Here is a 20106-nt window from a genome sequence, read left to right as displayed (position 1 = left end):
TGCCGGGAGAGGCGGGCTCATGTGAGGCGGCCCGCCCGGAGCCCACCCGGACGCGGACAGAGGGCGGACGGAGAGACACCGCGCACCCACCTCGCCGCCCGCCCGCCCGCCCGCCCGTCCGTCCTCCCTCCCTCCCTCCGCCCCGGGGTTGCCTTGCCCCGGCGGAGGCGGGTGAGGAGTCCCCGGCCCCGCCCCCGTCCCGGCCGTGGGGCCTCGGGCCCGGCCGGGCCCTGCCCGGCGGCCCCGAGATGCAGAACGTGATCAACACAGTGAAGGGGAAAGCGCTGGAGGTGGCCGAGTACCTGACCCCCGTGCTCAAGGTAACCGAGCGGCCCCGGCCCTCCGACCGACCGACCGACCGACCGACCGACCGACCGGCCCTCCGCCCGCCCGCCCCTTGGGCCGCCCGTGGCTCGTTGTCCCCCCGGGTCCCGGGTCCCCCCGCGCCGCTCGGCCCGTTCCCAGGTGTCAGTGACGGCGCCCGGCCCCACCCCGCGCCGGGGGCCCCGGCACACGGCAACCGCCCGCCTTCCCGCTCCCCGCTCCCCCGGCCCCCCGCTCCCCCGGCCCCCCGCTCCCCCGGCCCCCCGGCCCCCCGCTCCTCGCTCCCGGCCCCCTGGTCCCGAGATTGTTGCCAACTTGTACTTCCTAAGCGCTTAGTACAGTGTTCTGCACACAGTAAGCGCTCAATAAATGCGATTGAATGAATGAATGAGTGAATGAATGAATGAGAGCCCGCTGTTGGGTAGGGACCGTCTCCATATGCTGCCAACTTGGACTTCCCAAGCGCTTAGTACAGTGCTCTGCACACAGCAAGCACTCAGTAAATACGATTGAATGAGTGAATCCCCCGGCCCCCCGCTCCCGATCCCCCGGCCCCCCGCTCCTCGCCCCCGGCCCCCCGCTCCCGAGATTGTTGCCGACTTGTACTTCCCATGCGCTTAATACAGTGTTCTGCACACAGTAAGCGCTCAGTAAATGCGATTGAGTGAATGAGTGAATGAATGAGAGCCCGCTGTTGGGTAGGGACCGTCTCTATAAGTTGCCAACTTATACTTCCCAAGCGCTTAGTACAGTGCTCTGCACACAGTAAGCGCCCAACAAATACGATTGAATGAATGAATCCCTCAGCCCCTCGCTCCCGGCCCCCCGCTCCCGAGATTGTTGCCAACCTGTACTTCCCAAGCGCTTAGTACAGTGCTCTGCACACAGTAAGCGCTCAATAAATGCGATTGAATGAATGAGTGAATGAATGAGAGCCCGCTGTTGGGTAGGGACCGTCTCTATATGTTGCCAACTTATACTTCCCAAGCCTTTAGTACAGTGCTCTGCACATAGTAAACGCTCAATAAATACGATTGAATGAATCCCCCGGTATCTCACTCCCGATCCCCCGGCCCCTCGCTCCCGGCCCCCCGCTCCTCGCACCCGGCTCCCCGCTCCCGAGATTGTTGCCAACCTGTACTTCCCAAGCGCTTAGTACAGTGCTCTGCACACAGTAAGCGCTCAATAAATGCGATTGAATGAATGAGAGCCCGCTGTTGGGTAGGGTCCATCGCTATATGTTGCAAACTTATACTTCCTAAGCGCTTAGTACAGTGCTCTGCACACAGTAAGCGCTCAATAAATACGATTGAATGAATGAATCCCCCGGCCCCTCGCTCCCGATCCCCCGGCCCCGGCTCCCCGCTGGGCCGCAGAGCCCCCCCGGCCCGCGGGAGCCTCCCGTTGACTTGGGACGGGGACAGGCCGATGGCGGCTCCGGGCCAGGCAGGCCCCCGGTCCTGCTTTTCCACCAAAATAATAATAATGATGTCGTTTGTTAAGCACTTACCCTGTGCAAAGCGCTGTTCTAAGCGCTGGACCCAATTAACCCGAGGTTGCTAGCATAGACCCCTGGCATAGCCCCGGCACCAAAAACTGCTTAGGATAATTATAATTATGGTATTTGTTAAGCACTTACTACGTGCCAAAGCACTGTTCTAGGCGTTGGGGTCGGTATTGGGTAATCAGGTTGTCCCACGTGGGGCTCACAGTCTTATTTCCTGTTTTACAGATGAGGTAACCGAGGCACAGAGAAGTTAAGTGACTTGCCCAAGGTCACGCGGCTGGTGGCGGAGCTGGGATTAGAACCAACGTCCTCTGAATCCCAGGCCCGTGCTCTCTGCACTAGGCCGTATGGCACCCGGCCCGTTCACCCCAAAGGACAGTCACGTGCCAAACCTTCAAGCAAAATCCAGGGCTGCCTTCATTCTCGGGGAGTCGGAGAATCCGCTGCTAATCCCGGGGCTGCCACTTGCCTGTTGGGTGGCCTCGGGCAAGTTACTTAACCTTTCTGTGCCTCAGTTTCCTCATGTGAAGAATGGGGTCAAGTCCCCATTCTCTTTCTTGACCCCCGCCTCTGCCTGTAAACTGTGAGCTGTATATGGGACGGTCTGTGCCCCCCCCCCCCGCCCCAGCACTTATGGAAGCGCTACTGAACTAATATCACAGTTGTTATTCTTTTTACTTCTCTTGCATCTCCCCTGAGGGAGGGGTGATGTTATTTGAGGGTTCTTGTTTACAAGACTAACTCAGAAGGTTAAATACCCAATAATGCAGGGAGCTGCAAACCCTGCCTCACCCCTAACCTGTGGTAGTACCATTAGGATGATGATAATTATGTATAGAGCACTGTTCTAAGCACAGGGGTAGCCACAGGTTAATCAGGTCGAACGTCGTTCCTGTCCCACTAACTCTCATTACTTCTTTAAGCTCATTTCTTCAGCCAGCACTTTGTACAGTGCTCTGCACACAGTAGGTGCTTAATAAATACTGTAACTCCTCCGTTTCTTCAATGACCCTTTCAAGCCAACCCATGAGTACTAGCACTTCTGGGGAGGTTGGCAAAGGCCTTCAAAACTGGCTCAAAACCTCTTTCTGAAGAGGGTTGTCAGGAAACACTTAAGTTACCGGTACGTTCGCCCCCACTTCCATGGCTGTGAGCATTTCTTTTGCTGATTTCTGGAGCCCAGGATTTTAGGAAAGGTGTAGGTAGAGCACCCTTCTGGTCTCTGGGCCAGGGGACTAAGTAGGATGTAGAGGATGTGGCCCTGTCAGTTGCATCTACGGTGCTAAACTGCCCCAGAAGGGTAACGGGGATTTCCACAGCTGGACCACTTATCTTGATGATCAGTGGCTTTGAGGAATCTATAAAATAGCCCCTGAAATTCTTTCACAGGACAGTGCTGTAATCTTAGGCCTTCTACTCAACTCCTTCCAGCGCAAGGTTCGTATAGTTATTCAGTTTGTTCCCTCTATTGGAATAGTCACTGTTTCCTGTTAAGATAGCAGTGCCAGAAGTAGCTAGGTGTAGTGGAAAGAGCACAGGCCTGGGAGTCAGAAGACCTAGGTTCTAATCCTGTCAGTGCCAGTTTCCAGCTGTGTGACCTTGGCCAAGTCATTTCATTTCTCTGTGCCTGTTACCCCATTGGTAAGTTGGGGATTAAGACTGTGTCCAACCTGATCATCTTGTATCCATTGCTTAGTATGGTGACTGGTTCATAGTAAGTGCTTAATACATACCAATTACAAAAAAAAACAACAACAACAACAAAAGAAAAGGCTGGGTCATCCTTGCCTGCAGCTTCAGTGGCTTAACATTCTGTAAACTGAGATTTCTGGCCCACTGGAAGGTATCAGACCAAGTCATTGCCATCTTTGATGTGTTAGGGTAAGTAATACCCTCTAAGTAAACTCTAAGGGTATCTGAAGAGACTGTATGTAATAAAAATTTAGTAAACATACAATCAGTATGGCATCCCCCTAATTTATTTTGTGTCTATTTTGAGCCAGGTTTAACTTTTCAGCGGGGCCTAGTGGAAGGAACCCGAGCCCAGGAGTGAGAGGATCTGGGTTCTTATCCCGGCTCTGCCACTTACCTACTGTGTGACCTTGGTCAAGTCGCTTCACTTATCTGTGCCTCAGTTCCCTCATCCACAAAATGTGGGTCCAATACCTGTTCTTCCTTCTGCTTAGAATGTGATCCCTGTATGGGATCTGATTATCTTGTATCTACGAAGCAGCGTGGCTCGGTGGAAAGAGCCTGGGCTTTGGAGTCAGAGGTCATGGGTTCAAACCCCAGCTCCGCCAATTGTCAGCTGTGTGACTTTGGGCGTCACTTCACTTCTCTGTGCCTCAGTTCCCTCATCTGTAAAATGGGGATGAAGACTATGAGCCCCCTGTGGGACAACCTGATCACCTTGTAACCTCCCCAGCACTCAGAACAGTGCTTTGCACGTTGTAAGTACTTAATAAATGCCATTATTATTATTTTTTTACTCCAACACTTAAAACATTGCTTGGCACATAGTAAGCACGTAGCATAGTGCACATAGTAGGCACTTGGAGAACCAGCACGGCTAAGTAGATAGAGCACGAGTCTGGGAGTCAGAAGGACCTGCGTTCTAATTCCAGCTCCGTTACATGTCTGCTGTGTGACCTTGGGCAAGTCATTTAACTTCTCTGGGCCTCAGTTACTTCATCAGGAAAATGGGAATAAGAGTGTGAGCCACACGTGGGACAAGGGACTGTGTCCAACCTGATTAACTTGTATCTACCCCAGCGCTTAGAACAGTGCTTGGCCCATAGTAGGTACTTGACAAATACCATGATAATAATAATAGTAATTATTACTACTATTAATAGCAAATACCATTATTGCCATTTGCTTTCTCTTTCTCTACACCACCACCTAGAGGGCAAATGTTTCTTCATTCATTCGATTGTATTTATTGAGCACTTAGCGTGTGCAGAGCACTGTACTAAGAGCTTGGGAGAATACAGTACAACAGTAACAGATACATTCCCTTCAATAGCATTACTTTTTTCCAGTGTTTTCCGAGGACCCATGTGGCGAAGGTAACACTTGACATCATGGCTTCCTATGTGTGTAAGCTCCTCGGGGACAGGAATCATGTCTATGAACTCTGTTGTACTCTCCGAGGCGCTTAGAATGGTGCTCTGTACACCTTCAACACTCAATAAATATGATTGAGTGGGTGGTTGACAACCTGGTTTAAAGCAGTTTCAGATTGAAGGATCGACCCTAAATTGAACATCCAAATATTGGCTTTGAAGAGAAGGTGCTATATTGGACTAAGAGGTAAGCAAGGAAGAGTTTAGCACAGAAACTCCAAATTCCTCACAGAATGGGGTAACAGGAGGATGTCGCCCTCACCCACACTAAAAAAAATTCTGTGAGACCTATTTAAAATTTCCCAAGCCTTCCAGATACAACCTTCAGAACACATTATGATTCTCCTGGTGATGGGAGTGTACCGGTGAGAGTGGTGGATGAGCTTTGGATGGGCAGGGAGAACCGGGCATTCTATGGGGAAGGAAGTGCCTCCTGAGTTTTTGTCCATGGGGTAGATTTTGGAGGTTCTTGTGACTGCTTCCTTGCCTACCCCCTAACCTTCGTTTAAAATTCAGTTCCACCCGATAGGGGCATTGGGTCCCCTAACTCCTTCCCCCTCAATCGTAGTAATAGTAAAAGTAGTATTTGTTAAAAAGTCACTGTGTGCAAAGCACCATCCCAAAAGCTCCGAAAGAATGCATGTGTGAGAATTAGACCTGGCCCCGGCCCTCAAGTGGCTCATGATGGAGGAAAATGGCCCCTCAGGTAGGAACCTGGGTGCCCTCCCTCCGTCATCCTGCCTCTCCCCTGATTCCCTTTTCCAGCAGCCCTGTGCCAGGGAATTCTTTAAAAAAAAAGAAACCATGAAAACAAAACCTGAAGTTAAAAGTTTTAAAGTTCAGTTCAAAATTAGATATTTACCCCAACATAAAAATGGGGTAAAAACGATCTGTCTTCCAGGCCATTGCCCGGATCGTCCTCCTGAAGTGTTCCTCGGCCCTTAAAAACTCCTGGATAATTCTTTGAAAACAAAACCATTTCTTGTTCATAAACAAAATGTGACCTGTGAACTTTTCCTGGAATTCATTCTCTAGCCAATGGGAGAAAATGCTTCCTTTCTTTTCTCTCTCTCTCTCTATCTCGCTGCCTGCAGTGAGAATTTCCAGTTACTCTGTTTCTCAAGGTTTTTATTACAGAAGTTCAAAACTTTGGGTTACTAGAATGCAGATTACCTTCTTTGTTTTTCATTTTAGGAATCAAAGTTTAAAGAAACTGGTGTCATAACCCCAGAAGAGGTGAGTGTCTTTCAGTTTTTTCTGAATGAAAAGGTTGGGTTCGGTTTTTATAACTTCAAAGTGAGTTTTTCGTAATGTGTTTTCCCCTGTGGTCTTTTTAATCTCTTTAAAATATCCCACAGGCAGCTCTGAGCAGTCAGGGCCGCGGTGGCCGGCTGGTCGGCAGAGTCATGGCTGCGGTGACCGGTTGGTCGGCAGAGTCAGGGCCGTGGTGGCTGGTTGGTCAGCAGAAACTGGGCCTAATTCTTCTAAAAATGAATCAGTCAATCCATCAGTCATATTTATTGAGCATATGCTCTGTGCAGAGCACTATACTAAACTGTTGGGAGAGTACAATCCAACAGTTGGCAGGCACGGTCCTTGCCCACAGCAGCTTCTAGTCTAGGGCAGTGAAGAGGAAAGTGTGTGGGTTTCTCTTTGCCTAGAAGGGAAAAGTTGGAAGGAGTGGGGAAAAATAGCTATTTCCTGCTTTTCACCTTTCCTCATCTCAAGCCCCAAGCTCCCTTGTCACCCTCTTGGAACCTATTAGATGGAAACTTGACCTGGTAGTCTACAATGTGCATTTCTTCATTTTAGTTGCACTGCTTCTCTTTTTGTTTCCTCTCTTGCATGTCCTTGAGTTTTCAGGCCCTTCCTTCCTCTTAGCTGCTGTGTAATCTTGCTGACCTAGTTCTGTTTTTTTTGTTTTGTTTCTGTTTTCTGTTTGGTCTGGTCATTCTTTCCCTTCTCTAAAATCCCCCTGGTCTGTATGTGCCACAGTGCCACAGAGCCTCGCTCTGAATTGAGTGGCGGTGTTGCCAGCCCTGCTGGTCTAGAATAGGGTACCTGCCTCTCTCTCCTCTCTGTCGACAACAGCCCATCCTCCCCATCCCAGAAGGCCACACCCTCGGGGCCGTCCTTGACTCTTTCAGCTCTCACGTTCAATCTGTGGCTAAATCCTGCTGGTTCTTCCAGCACTGCATCTCCCAGCTTCTCCCATACCGCTGCCACCCCGTTACCAGCTCTGGTCGGGCCTCGACTAGACTCTGCCGTCACTTTCCTCGCCAGTCTCCCTGCCTCCGGCCTCTCTCCCGCTTCCAATCTAGACTGTGCTGCCACCGCACAGATCATTTTCCTGAAGCTTTGCTCGGTCCCCATCTCTCCACCGGGTCCTCTTCTGCTTCTCTGTGTCTCTTCTCATTGAATGGAAACTTCTGACAATCACCTACGGCACTCTCTGCCATCTGACGCCACCTCACCTATCTGACCTCTTCACCTGCTCTTCCCCAGCCCACTGCCTTCACTCCTCCCATCCCAGTCTTCCAGCCGGGCCTCGCCATCCACTCACCTGCTGCCTCGTTTCCCTGGCTCCTGCCGCTCCCCCGGCTTGCAACTCCCTCCCTCTCCGCATCAGGCGGACCACTGTTCTCCCCCAACGTTCAGAAGCCATCTGAAACCCATCATCCTCCATCCAGCCTTCCCCAATGAGTTTCCCAGCACCCTGAGCCGTAGCATCTCTTCAGCCAACTCGGACACTTAGGATTGCAATTTACCCTCTCGGTCCATCAGTGATATTTATCGGCTGTAGAGCACTGTACAGAGCAGTTGAGAAAGTTCAGTGGAGTAAGTAGAAATGATCCCCACCCTCAAAGTCCTTAGAACTCATGCCTGTACATCCGCTCAGGATATCGATTTTTGACCACGCTACTCCGAAATCTTTTTACGACCGTCTGCCCCGTTAGCAGACGGCTCCCTTTGGTCGGGGGACCAGTCCCTTTGTTAATTTGTACTTTGCCAGCTCTTGGTACAGTGTATTACACCAAGTGGGTTTTCAGTAAATGCAGCTACTACAGTTGCTGTGCTGCTGCCGCTGTCGCTATCGCTTCTGCTGCTACTACTTTTAGGAACTCGCTCTTTGTTCATCATGAAGGGGTCCCCAGGGCTCAGCAGTGCATCATAGCATCTGCTGAATTGATGTCAGCTTATACGGTCCAGCGTGTGAAGGTATGAGGCCAGGAGCAGCCGGAGAGGCTTGGGGCTTCCTAGAGGCTTCCTTGGGCAGTATCTTTTCCAAACTCTGAGGGGTGACCTGCTCAGCTCCGCGCGATTCCAGGAGGTGGGAATTCAGTTGATCATGCTCAGCATTCAGTGCTCTGGTGAAATTGATTTTGTGATTTTAAACAGGCCTTCTCAAGTTTATACCATCTCCGTGTGTCTGGGAACGTCCCTAAAATACCAAAGCCCAGTGTGGTATCTGTTGCCAGTTTGTGGCACAGGCTTTGATTTGCTTTGGAGCCTTCATCCCATTTGGAATTGAGTCCAGTAGGGACTAGATGACTCAGAACATTTGTCAGCTGGCTGTTTTTGGCTCACGGATGGTCTGTTCTCATCAGGGGTCCCAGTCGCGAGTATGTTTGATGGTCTGTCCGCCACGGGGGACGTCCCTCGGTGTCCCTTGGTGTGTGTGGGGGGGTGGGGTGTCACCTTCTGCTGAGATGCCTTGTGGAAGGGGATCGTGGAAGGGGAAGGGGCTCAAATCAGAGCTTCCCTTTTGAGTGCCGTCATCTTCATTGGGTGTCCCAGAGGGGATCCGTGTTGACCTGTGGCCACTTACCTTTTTTAAATGGTATTTGTGAAGTGCTTACTTTGTGCCAGACATTGTACTAAGCACTGGGGTAGCTACGCGCTAGTCAGGTTGGACACAATCCATGTCTTATCGGGGTGGGGGGGGACACACCTTACAGTCTTAATTGCCATTTTGCAGGTGAGGGGACTGAGGCACAGAGAAGTTAAATGACTTTCCAAAGGTCACACAGCAGGCATGTGGTGGAGCCGGGATTAGAACCCAGGTCTTGTGACTCCCAGGCCTGTGCTCTTTCAACAAAGCCATGCTGCTTCTAACTTGCTTTGAACATGGCAGGGAGATGTTTGGTGGCAGCTGCAGGAACGGCCTGCACTCGCAACAGTTGTTAAAACATTTTCTCCTGCTCCTGGATTCTCTCACTCCAAAGCTGATAAAAGAGTGGGCGGGGTAGGTGTTAAAATAGTGAAAGTAGAAGTATCTGGTTTTAGACAGTTGAAGGGAGAACTTAGAAAATGCGGGTCATTTTAATTTTATTATGGGTTTCTGGGCTTTCTCAGATTGTGACGCCAAGTATGTTTCCAGTTATTTTTCCCTTTCCTTTCTCTCCCCTTTTCCTCTTTGACCTTCTCCTCCGAACCTCGGCTAGTTCGTGGCGGCCGGAGACCACCTGGTCCACCACTGCCCAACGTGGCAATGGTAAGTTCCATGGAATGGCGGAGAGAGCTACCTGCTGAGCGTGAAGGGAGTGGGGGTGTTGGGGGGGCGGGGAATGGGAAAGGGTGGTTGGATATGCAGGAGATATGGGCATACCCTGGGCTGGAGTGTGGGCGATGCTCATGGAGTGGCGTTTTGGGAGGGGGAGGGGTAATCAGGACCCACCAGGAGAGTTGGAAGTGGGGAGAAAAGGAAGTCGCCGCTGTTGGGTTATGTTCTGTCGAGGGGAAGCCTCGTTTGGACTCACGGAGCAGGGCCCTGTTTGGGCCTGGTGAGCCGGGATGGTGCCAGCCTCCTCTTGGAACCAGCCAAATCTGACATGAGCCACCCAAGGTGTCACCCTCTGGCCTGAAATGAGCACTGGCCACCTGGTAGCCTGCAGTAGCCCAGCGGCAGTGTTCCAACATCTTGGCCCATAGGGAAGGGAGTGAGGGCTTGTTCTTCTTGCTGAGGAGCAGCCCACCTTTCGCTGTTTCCCTGCTCTGTTGTTCAGGGTGCCTCGTGTTGGCTTCTGTTCAGCAAAAGGCCCACATACCCACATCCTTTGGCCTTGGACAAGCAAGTCCCGGGAGGGCCTGTTCACGGCCTGTTCGGCTCAGCATTCACCCCTCCCCCCAGGGATCCTGGCCAACAGGCAGAAGTGGAAGAGTCCGTCGATTGCACGATCCCTAAACCCGCTGCCTAACCCTGTGTGCTTTTGTGTCTGTGCGTTTCTCATTCCCAAGGGCTTCGGGAGAAGAACTCAAAGTCAAGGCCTACTTGCCTCCGGGAAAACAGTTTTTGGTCACAAAAAACGGTAAGAATTTGAATTCCAAATCAGCAAAGGGTGATAAATCAGCGACAGGATGGCCTGCGCATGGCCCGGGGGCCTTGAGGCGCGTCAAGCGGACAGTTCAGGGAAAGCGGGGGCTCTCGCCGTTGGTTCTGGGGAATCTGTCCACCTGCCGCTGGGTTTTGCACAGTAGAGCTGCAAGCAGGACAGTCGTTTACATGTTCTCTGTGGCCTCTGTGGCTGGGCCGTGGAAGACTGCTTTGTGATTGCCCAAGGCCACCACTTTCCGGGACAGGCAGCAGTCCCAGTGGCCTGGCCACAGAACCACAGGCGGCCTCTCCCCTTCCCATCGCCCCCAACCCCCGGGCCTTATAGACCAGAAAGAGTTGGAATTGCAGGGCTCCCACGTGGGCCTGGCCCCGGGGGAGTTGGTTGGCCTCTGTTGCTTGGGCTGTGGCCTGAGGAGCCAAGGGACTCACTTTTTCCACGCAGACTGGAACCAGGTGCTCCGTGGTGACTTTCTCAACCAGGTGACTTTTCCGGTTAAATCCATGACCCTGCACCCTCAGTCCGGGCAGGAGTTGCAGTGTGTGCAAGACAGGATGAATTAGCCATTTTATCCAAACAGGTTGCTGTCTCCTCTTCACTTCCATCTGTCCATCTACAGAGCGAGTGGCTGGGATGGTAAGGGCTGGCAGGGCAGCCCCTGCCTTGCTCGCTCACACGTATACCCGCCCTCATCCCTGGCCCGGTCCCCACGGTCTCCTGGTTCCTGGCCGTGTGGGCGGGGCTTGCATCTACTAACTCTGTTGTATTGTACTTTCCCAAGTGCTTAGTACAGACTTCTGCACACAGTAAGCTCTTGATTAATGCCACTGATCATTGATAGATCAGGAGCAGAGATCTATTAAGTCCGCTACCGCCATGGACCTCTGTGATCCCCTGTGGCCCTGTTCCAGGGCGGGGGAGGGTAGGGTTCCCTAGCCTCTTTGCCTCAGAAGAGGCTGCAGTGGCCTACTGACAGTTTGATTTTGTTGGGTGAACATCACCCTGTACCCTACAGACGCCTCTTCCTTCCCAGAGCACCGTGAGGTTGGGATGTCCGGTGAGACGGGGTCCTCGGTCACTCAGTAGAGGTTGGTTGAGAGCCGGGGCCCCGTTGCCTCTTCTCAAGCCCCAGTGTGGAACACACTCTTTATGGTGACTGCTCTTGCCGCCCAATTTCTCTAGTGCCGTGCTACAAGCGGTGCAAACAGATGGAATACTCAGACGAACTAGAAGCCATCATAGAGGAAGATGACGGGGACGGAGGGTGGGTGGACACCTATCACAATGCAGGTAAGTAGAGCAGTGGTCACATCGGGGCAAGAGGGAGAAGGACAGCCATGGAACGCCATCCGTTCCGAGATCACTGGCGCTGTGGGTCAGTGTTTGGCAGGAGAAGGAAAAGAGACCTGCGGGCTGCCCTTGAGAAGCATCAGGTCTAATAAATGAGGGCAGTTATTCAGCCATATGTTACTCTGGGCTCAGCGCTGGAGTTAGATGCAAGGTTATGAGTTCAGACATGGTCCTTGTCCCCCACGGACCTCGCGATCTACGTTCTCCCCATTCTACAGGTGAGAAGACAGAGACCCAGAAAGATGAAGTGAATTGCCTGAGGCCACACTATGGGTCAGGGGTAGAGCTGGAGTTAGAACCGGGTTTCCTGACTCTTCATTCTGGCCTTTTTGTACTGGGCTTCTCTGTTTCCCCGAATAGGGGGACGATGATGGCGGGGGTATTTTCTGAGCAGACTTTGTTCTCGTGGAGTTTCCGTTTCGGGCCGCGGTCCATTTTGGGCCAGTAAAGTGTCCCCTTTGCCACCTCTTTCCGGGAGAGTGCCCAGCGGGCAGTAGGGTTGCTGATGGGGTGTCAGCCAGCCGTTTGCCGGCTCTGGAGCTCAACCTGGGAATCCAGGTCCGTCCCTATCTCCGGTCCACGCTCTTCGTGGGCCTCACCTGGGGTGCCTCAGGCCCTGAGTTTCTGCCTCTGCTGCCTCCCTCCCTTCCCTCTCTTCCCTCCCCTCACTCCCCTCCTGTCCGCCCCTCTGTCCAGCTCCGGGGTGGGGCTCCTAGCCAACAAAAATCCAAGAGCCCAAGCTGTAGGCATTGTGGCTGCGGCTGGGGCCACCAGGGGTTGGGTGGCAGCGGTGGCCCAGAGCCGGGGGCCGCTCTGTGGACCAGGCACCAGCCCCACCCATCCCCCTTTCCCGTGGCCCCTGTTACCGTTTTCCCAGGGTAATTATGGCTTTTCTGCTGAATTGGCTAGGTGTGGCAGGAGTGACTGAAGCAGTGAAGGAGATCACACTGGACAGCAAGGTGCGTTGCATAGTCAGTTATTTGGGTGCTGGGGACTGTGGGGGCGGGGGAGCAGGGGGGAATGGGTGTGTTCTCTTCTAAAATACACCCAGATGTGTTTGAATTGGAAAAAGGGGACAGTTTCAAGGTGGGTAAAGCTCAGTTGATACCAATTTTAACTGTCAGTTTGTCCCCCATCAGTTTCTGGTGTCTGCTGAGACACGTCACCATACTTTTGTGGTTTGCTTCCTTAATTAGTTAAACTTGAAAAGTTACTAAAATTATAGGTAGATGAAATGGATCATTTCTCTAAAGGAAAACTCAAGGAAGAGGTGGTCTTCCACTGGTAATCGGGGCTGTTCTGGGGGAACTGTCTTATGGTTTAGGTGGCTGCATGTGCGGTTTCTTTGCTTTCTCAGTGTGCTGCGCTGACAAGCTCCTGGGAAATTCCCAGAAACTACGTGACGTGTTCTCTGCCTGCAGGGAGCTTTCCATTCTAATGAAGGAGACAAACAGAAAAATATTCACAACTAAAGTGGTCAGAATCAAATAATGAGTTTACACATATATGTGAATTCTGGGGTTGGGTATAAGTCAGTTCACAAATACTAGAGTTGGAAATCCGTGGCTTGGGGAGCTGGGAGATTAATCAGGGAAGGCTTGTTGGAGGAAGCGGGATGACAGGGACTGTGCCCAAACCAGTTTGCTCGTATCCACCCCAGCGCTTAGTACAGTGTCAGGCATGTATTAAGTGCCTAACAAGGACCACAATTATTAGTATTATTTTGGGAGGGCTCTGAAGGCGGGAAGAGCTGTGGACTGGCTTTTATGGAGAAGGAGGGAGTTCCCAGCCATGGCGGGAACGGTGTGAAGAGAGGATGGAGGCGGGAGAGTGGAAAGCGAGGTTCAGGTAGAAGGTCGACTTGGAGGATTGAAGGAGAAGGAGAAGCAGTATGACACACTGGTTAGAGCATGGGCCTGGGAGCCAGAAGGACCTGGGTTCTAATCCTGACATGACAAGGTCAGAGCTTGTACCGTGGTTGTCGCAGTTGGGGTGGCAAAGAAGGGACAAGTCTGGGAGATGTTGTGCAGAAAGGACCAGCAGCATTTGGCAGTTGGGTGAAATGAGAGTTGTTATTTTTTAAAATGGTACTTGTAAGGGCTTCCTATGTGTCCATAATTCTTCTAAGCGCTAGGCTCACAGTCTAAGTAGAAGGGAGATCGGGCATTGAATCCCCATTTTACAGATGAGGTGATTGAGACACAGAGAAGTGACTTGCTCAAGATCACACAGCAAGTAGTTGACCCAAGATTAGAACCCAGGTCCTCTGATGTCTAGGACCATATTCTTTCTGCTAGGCCATGCTGCTTCTTGATGACAGCTCAGAGCTGAAGGTGACCTTGAGGTTATGGGCTTCTGGGACTGGTGGTGAGATGGGAAAGAGTGGGCTTTGTGGGGAAAGGTGAGGAGCCTATTTTAGACACATTGAGTTTGCTGTCTTGAGGCCAAGGGATGTGAGATTGCGGACCGGCGGGGTGAGGGAGGGAGATATCGTCTGCATAGAGAAGGGAGCTGCAGTTGTTGGAGCCGATAAGTTCCCCAGTAGAGTGAGCTGTGAGCGAGAAGAGTAGGGGGATTTGGAAAAGCACCTCAGGGGACATCCACAGTAAGAGGGTGAGAGAAGGAGGAAGAGTCAGCGGACAGAACTGAGAAGGAATGGTCAGAGAAGGAGGAGTAGACCCGGTTGGTGTTGTGTAGCCCCAAATGAGGACTTCTGGGTGTTTGGAGGAGGAGTCAGAGGAGGGCTTAGCCCACGGGGTCCACAGCAGCAGGAAGGAGGATCAGGATGGAGGGATGGAGAGATGGATGGATTGGTGGATGGCGATGAGCCCGTGAACTTGGCTCCGAGGAGTCCACTGGGGACCTTAGAGGGCACTGCTTCAGTTGGGGAAGAGGTTGACCGAGAGCCAGGTGGCAGAGGGTCAAGAAGAGAGATGGTGGCAGGGAAGTCAAGGCAGCCCAGTAGACGGCTCGATCTAGGAGTCGGGACGGGAACGGGAGCCAGAGGGGCCAGAGCCAGAGGGGCCTATGGGAAAGAGGGAGGGCTTTGGTGGCCTTGGGGAGGTGGGCACCTGGGAGAAGGCAGAGGAGAAGCATCCGTAGGAGAGTGAGAGACTGAAGATGGGAAGGAGGGAGGAAGGAGAGCGGGAGCAAGTGATTTTAGTGGGGTGAGTGTGCATAGAGAGGGCCAGAGGCGTAAGGCGATGGGTCGGAATATCCCTTTCCCCAGTGGGAGGCTCCATCCTGGGCTGGGCTGGCCATGGCTATGACCCAGCGATGGCATCAATTGCTCATGGTCTTGGACTTTCTTGGGCTCTGGCAGCATCCGTTTCCCCCGGCACCATTCTCTCCCTGGCTTCTGATTCACAGGACAGTGTAAGGCTTCAAGGTCACTCGGGTTCACATGAGGACAAGGAGGAAGAGGAGGAGGAGGAGGAGGAGGGAGAAGCGGCCGATATGGAAGGTGAGTGCTGGGCCTATAGGCCGCAGGGTGGATCCTGCCCGGCCAGCTGGGGTCGAAGCTGACAAAGGGGACTGGGACACGCCTACCTCACCTAGTCTCCTGCCAAATAGAGCGGGGCTGTCCCAACCCCAAAACGTGTCATCATTTTTGGGGGCGGGATGAAATGGGTATTCATGCTCTTGGGCCTCCAGGTACAGGAGTTCTAGTTCTTTCCGGGCACAGATTGCCTGCCAGTCAGAGAGGTTTAGGGAAGGCAGGCTGGGGACCACGAAGAGACACTGCTCATTTGCTGTCCTCCCCCGGGCAGGGGTTGGTGCTCACCACTGGTGATGAAAACCACGGCCTACCAATCGGTTGTTGAGGGGTGCAGCCCGGAGGTGTCTTTCAGGGAGCCTCAGGGGTTCCCTCCCCACCCCCCCTTCCAGCGGGGTCCAGTCATGGGCGCTTTCCACAGTGGGTTCAGTACGGAATACGAGAGTGTCAGCAAGCGGCAAGGAGCCCGTGGCCTTCTGTCGAGGCTCCCCTGGGGCCAGGGGGTGCCCCTGGGTTGTGGGGCTCCCACCTGACACCAGCCAGGTCCAGGGCATCTGGGGGCACTGCCCCAGGGGCCGAGTCCCATCCAGGAGGGGCCGAGGACCTGGGGTGAAATAGCCATGACTGGGACGGTCAAGGGGCTTCAGACAGTTTTGGAGGAGGGGGCGGGGTGGGGGTGGGGGGGTCTAATCACTCCTCTAGGCACCAGGCAGCTTGGGCTCATCCTGTGGGCAGCTATGGGCAGGGGTGGGGCTTCAGGACCCACTGAACTGGGCATTTCTCTCCCCGCCCCAACCGCCATTCTCCTCCCCCGCCATCCGTCCCCTCCCGGCTGCCTCCAGGACTCCAAGAGAGGCAGGTGAGATCGTATGGGCTTCCCCCCTGACCAGGTTGGGCACGTTGGTGGCCAAACTGAGGTCAGATGCCTCCCCCACCCTCCCACCCTGAATTGCATCCATGGATGAATGAATTGCATCCATTCTTGGTCCAGGATTGAGGTCGGGGGAACTGGGAGGAAGGCATGCATGCTTTTTTAGAATGACGATCTGAACTAGGCGTGTCTCAAAATTAATTCACTCATGTCACATCATGTCCTGCCTTTTATAACAGAATATGAAGAGAGTGGGCTGTTGGAAACTGATGAGGTTAGTGAATTGAGTTCTCATTAGGTCATTTGGATTGGGGGACGGCGTGCGTGCGTGTGTGCGTGTGTTTATAATTAATATCCTCCACAAACATTTTCATTCTTGACCTATTCTATCAAACTTAGAGATATTATACTAATGATAGCATTAAGCACTTACTAAGGTACTCTAAGGGCTGGGGTTAATACAAGATAGGTAAATCTGTCACAATCCCTGTCCCATCTGAGGCTCACAGTCTGAGGGAGGGAAAACAGATATTTTTGTCCCCATTTTACAGATGATGGAACTGAAGCATAGATAGGTTCAGTGAGTGGCCCGAGGCCCCACGATGGACAAGTGGTGGAGGCGGGACTAGAACTCGGGTCTCCTGACTCCCAGTCCCACTCTCTTTTCACCCTTATGCTTGGGGGCTTGGGGGATCATAGGTCCGTGAGGATGGAAGACTGGATTTTAAACTTTGGTTTTGCTGCCTTTCACTTTCGTTTTCCAATATTCTGCTTAGGCTACTCTGGACACGAGAAAAATCTTAGATGCCAGCAAGACGAAAACTGATGTTGGGAATGAAGACGCAATTTTGCAGACCAGGACCTACGATCTATACATCACTTATGACAAATACTATCAGACGCCTCGACTCTGGCTCTTTGGCTACGATGAGGTAAAGCTCCAAGGAGCTGGAACGGTTGGGAATGAATCTGAGTTGCCCACAACAAAATCCGGTTGGAGGAAGGGCTGGGCTGGGGAGGAGGAGGAGGAGGAAACCGCATGATTTCAAATGCACAACCCTTAGGTTTAAGGTGATTACCTAATGACCCAACTCTCGTTGCTTACTCTCTCCCTCTCCTTCCATCCTTCATTCTTTTGACCATCATCCTTGTTGTGCAGGGCTCCTGGAAGTTTTGGGGAGTGGTTGGGGAGGAGGGAGGGAGGGAGCAAAGAGAGGGTGACCTGTCAGCCCCCAAGGGCTGACACTCAGGTGTTCAGCATTGGAACTCAGGGCTGCACCCCAAGTGGAAGTGGCAGCTCTGTGGTATCTTTGCTTCCAGTGGTTAAAGTAAGGCTCAAAAGACCTCATCCTAGTTTCTGAGCAAGGGGTCATTTGAGGGGCTGGGGGCAGGGGAAGGGTGTGGTCATTGACCATGAGGCGAAGTTTTTATGCTGGAGGAGGAAAGTATCTCTCAAAATCTAGTTTTTCGCGTACTGACCTGAAGGTGATGACTGACCCTCGTTGTGCAGGTGCAGGTGTGCCCTGTGACCATACTTAAACTCCCCCAGTGCAGCGGTTAGAAGAGTCTGGAAGCTCAAGCTCGGAGGTTTAAAGCTGAGAGGGTTCTTTCCAGGCCCAGGATTTGCAGAGACAGCAGGCTTGCAGTGTGTGTGGCTAAAGTTTGAGACTAAAACTTGCTTTCTGTTTCAGCAACGGCAGCCGCTCACTGTAGAGCACATGTATGAAGACATCAGTCAAGACCATGTGAAGAAAACAGTGACCATTGAAAACCACCCCCATCTTCCACCACCTCCTATGTGCTCAGTGCACCCGTGCAGGTCGGTCTCATTGCTGTTGGTGTATTCTTTACAGTCCGTGGAATGAATGAGAGAGAGAGAGAGGTGGAGGGAGGGAGGGAGGTTGGGGGAGAGGGAAGGTGGGAGAGAGGAAGAGGTTTTTTTTTTTAAAATGAACGGTGTTTTTGTGTAACCCAGTGGCCCAGAGAGACTGACCTCATTGCCACCTCAATGCTCTTTTCTTGGGGCATATAACTCATTAATGGACTGACTAGCAAAGAATGCCTTTCCTTTAGTGGTTTCCACTGGCTGAGAATGGTTTTTAAGAGAAATCCTAGACATGCCCAAGTATAGGCAACAACTCTTCATTTTGAGGGTGGGGACCAGAACGGGGAAGGGAGTAAGAAGCGGGAGAAAGCTGGGCCCGGAGGGCCAAATCTGTTCGGGCCCCAGGAGTGTGCCCGACCATCTGGCCCCGCTTCCTCCTCCCATCCCAGGTCCTCCTGTTTCTGCTACTGCCGAGTCCTGGGCAGAGAGTCCTCTGCATGCCATGAGCTCAGGTCTAGCCTGTTCTGACTGGGGGCACCAAATTCATACCCGGGCCCAGGGGGGCTTCTCGGTCTTCCAACAGAGCTGTTTCGTCTACTTGGTCCTGCTTCTCAGTCCTGGGCAGCTTGCCTGATGAGAACTTACTGGCATCAGGCTGCAAGTTGCAAACAGATGTCTTCGTTCCTCTGGGCTTTCTCTATCTCAAGTGTCCAGTCGCTGGAGATAGCATGGGAGTTGTGTCTCGGGTGGCAGGGTTGGGCTAATAGGATCACTCTGGTCTCTGCAGACATGCCGAGGTAATGAAGAAAATCATCGAGACCGTCGCCGAGGGTGGAGGAGAGCTGGGTGTTCACATGTATCCTTATGGCCATGCGCTGGGCTCTTGATGATGTCTCTGGTACAGATTCTCTCTCGGTGAGCGCTGTGAAGACCTGGGCTCCAGGGCAGGGTCTTTTCTGGACAATCCAGGGGGCTGCCCTTGGGTTTGCTTGGATGGCATCTTGCCGCCTGACACTCTTCTAGGACCTCAACTTGGGCTCTTGGCTCCCCGCCCTTAGCAAGGTTTGGCCGGTGTTGGGGATCCCGGAGGGGATGTGGCCCAAAGATGGGTGTTGCCTTGGGTCCCTTCAAGTGGGAGAAGTGGGAAGCTCGGTGTCATCTGTGAGTTGGGTTCTAGAGCCTCTCCCACAAAGTGTCTACTCACTTACTCCCTCTTGGTAGGGCCCCGCACTCCCATCAGAGGGGTCAGGCTAGCACCCATGTGACTGTGGGGCTTTGTCCATTTAGCACTGCCTTGTCTGGGGCCTCCCAGGGGAGCATATTTTTCACCCTCCTCCCTTGCGTCTCTAGGGGTGGAGCCAGATCCCTGTGCCACTGCTCTTAAACACTACGTGCCGGGAGAGATGGGATAGGTGAGCGAGCGGATGGGCATCGGCACCCTGCTCCCAAGCCATTTGGAGACCATGGCTGTGGGCAAGTGGCGATGTGGCTCGTCGTTCCCACACGGTGCCAGGCTTTAGCATGGCTGGCGCAGGGGTGGCTCTGCTCTGCCCCCCTCGGGGCACGGAATTTCTGGTGGTTGAGGTTTGCTTTGGTCCAAAAAGCGGAGGGGAGTTTAGGGGAGGGAAGGGAAAGGAAACAAACAGCAACCCCATTGACTGGGGAAGATCAGAAGCTGAAAGCGCTGAGTGGGAGTGGGTTACTGGCTGTCCCCAAGTCAGTGAGGCTCTCGGGCTTCTGCTCGGTGACAGTATTGGGAGGGGGCTGCGGCAACCTCGTTGTTCTTCCGTAACCCAGGGCCTCCAGGTATCTTCTCATTTTCTTGAAGTTCGTCCAAGCCGTCATTCCGACCATAGAATATGACTACACGAGACATTTCACCATGTGACAGAGCGGGGCTTGGGCTAGTTGATGGACGAGTTACACCCCAGTCTAGACCTTACTGACCAGATCCACCTCTTAGTACGAGTGATGAAATACAGGGACTTTTATGTTTATGATTTCAATGAGAAATGTTCCATTACCAGCCTTACTTTAATAAAAAGTGTGAGGAAAAGAAACTGACTCGTGTGGCTCCTGATTAAGAGGTATTGGCTCTGACCCGCAGCAACGCCTGGACAATCCGCAGGAGTTTGTAGATCAGCCTCTTCCCATGGAACTGGACCCCTGCAGTAGCCTGGTGTGGGCTTCATCTCCTGCCAGGGCTCCCACCCCCACCTCACCTCGGGTGGCTGGGGCCGGGCCTCTGGAAGTGAAACCTTTTGACTGAAGAACA

General features: G+C 52.8%; 1 protein-coding gene across 1 annotated transcript; it reads left to right on the top strand.

Annotated features, from left to right (window-relative positions):
* Positions 1-157: 157 nt before the first annotated feature.
* On the top strand, positions 158-19891 carry ATG3 (autophagy related 3). The gene is made up of 12 exons (XM_038753413.1): positions 158-320; positions 6151-6192; positions 9402-9451; positions 10195-10265; positions 11472-11579; positions 12549-12598; positions 15009-15102; positions 16246-16280; positions 16783-16938; positions 17698-17825; positions 18619-18687; positions 19638-19891. Exons 1-12 carry the CDS (start codon positions 249-251, stop codon positions 19717-19719), a joined length of 957 nt encoding a protein of 318 aa, XP_038609341.1. The 5' UTR covers positions 158-248; the 3' UTR covers positions 19720-19891.
* The last annotated feature ends 215 nt before the right edge of the window (positions 19892-20106 follow it).

This window comes from Tachyglossus aculeatus, chromosome 11 (genome assembly GCF_015852505.1).
Source record: "Tachyglossus aculeatus isolate mTacAcu1 chromosome 11, mTacAcu1.pri, whole genome shotgun sequence".
In the NCBI taxonomy this organism is placed as follows: Eukaryota; Metazoa; Chordata; class Mammalia; order Monotremata; family Tachyglossidae; genus Tachyglossus; species Tachyglossus aculeatus.
The sequence above is the reverse complement of the archived record's forward strand: the minus strand, read 5'-3'. Positions and strand labels throughout refer to the sequence as shown.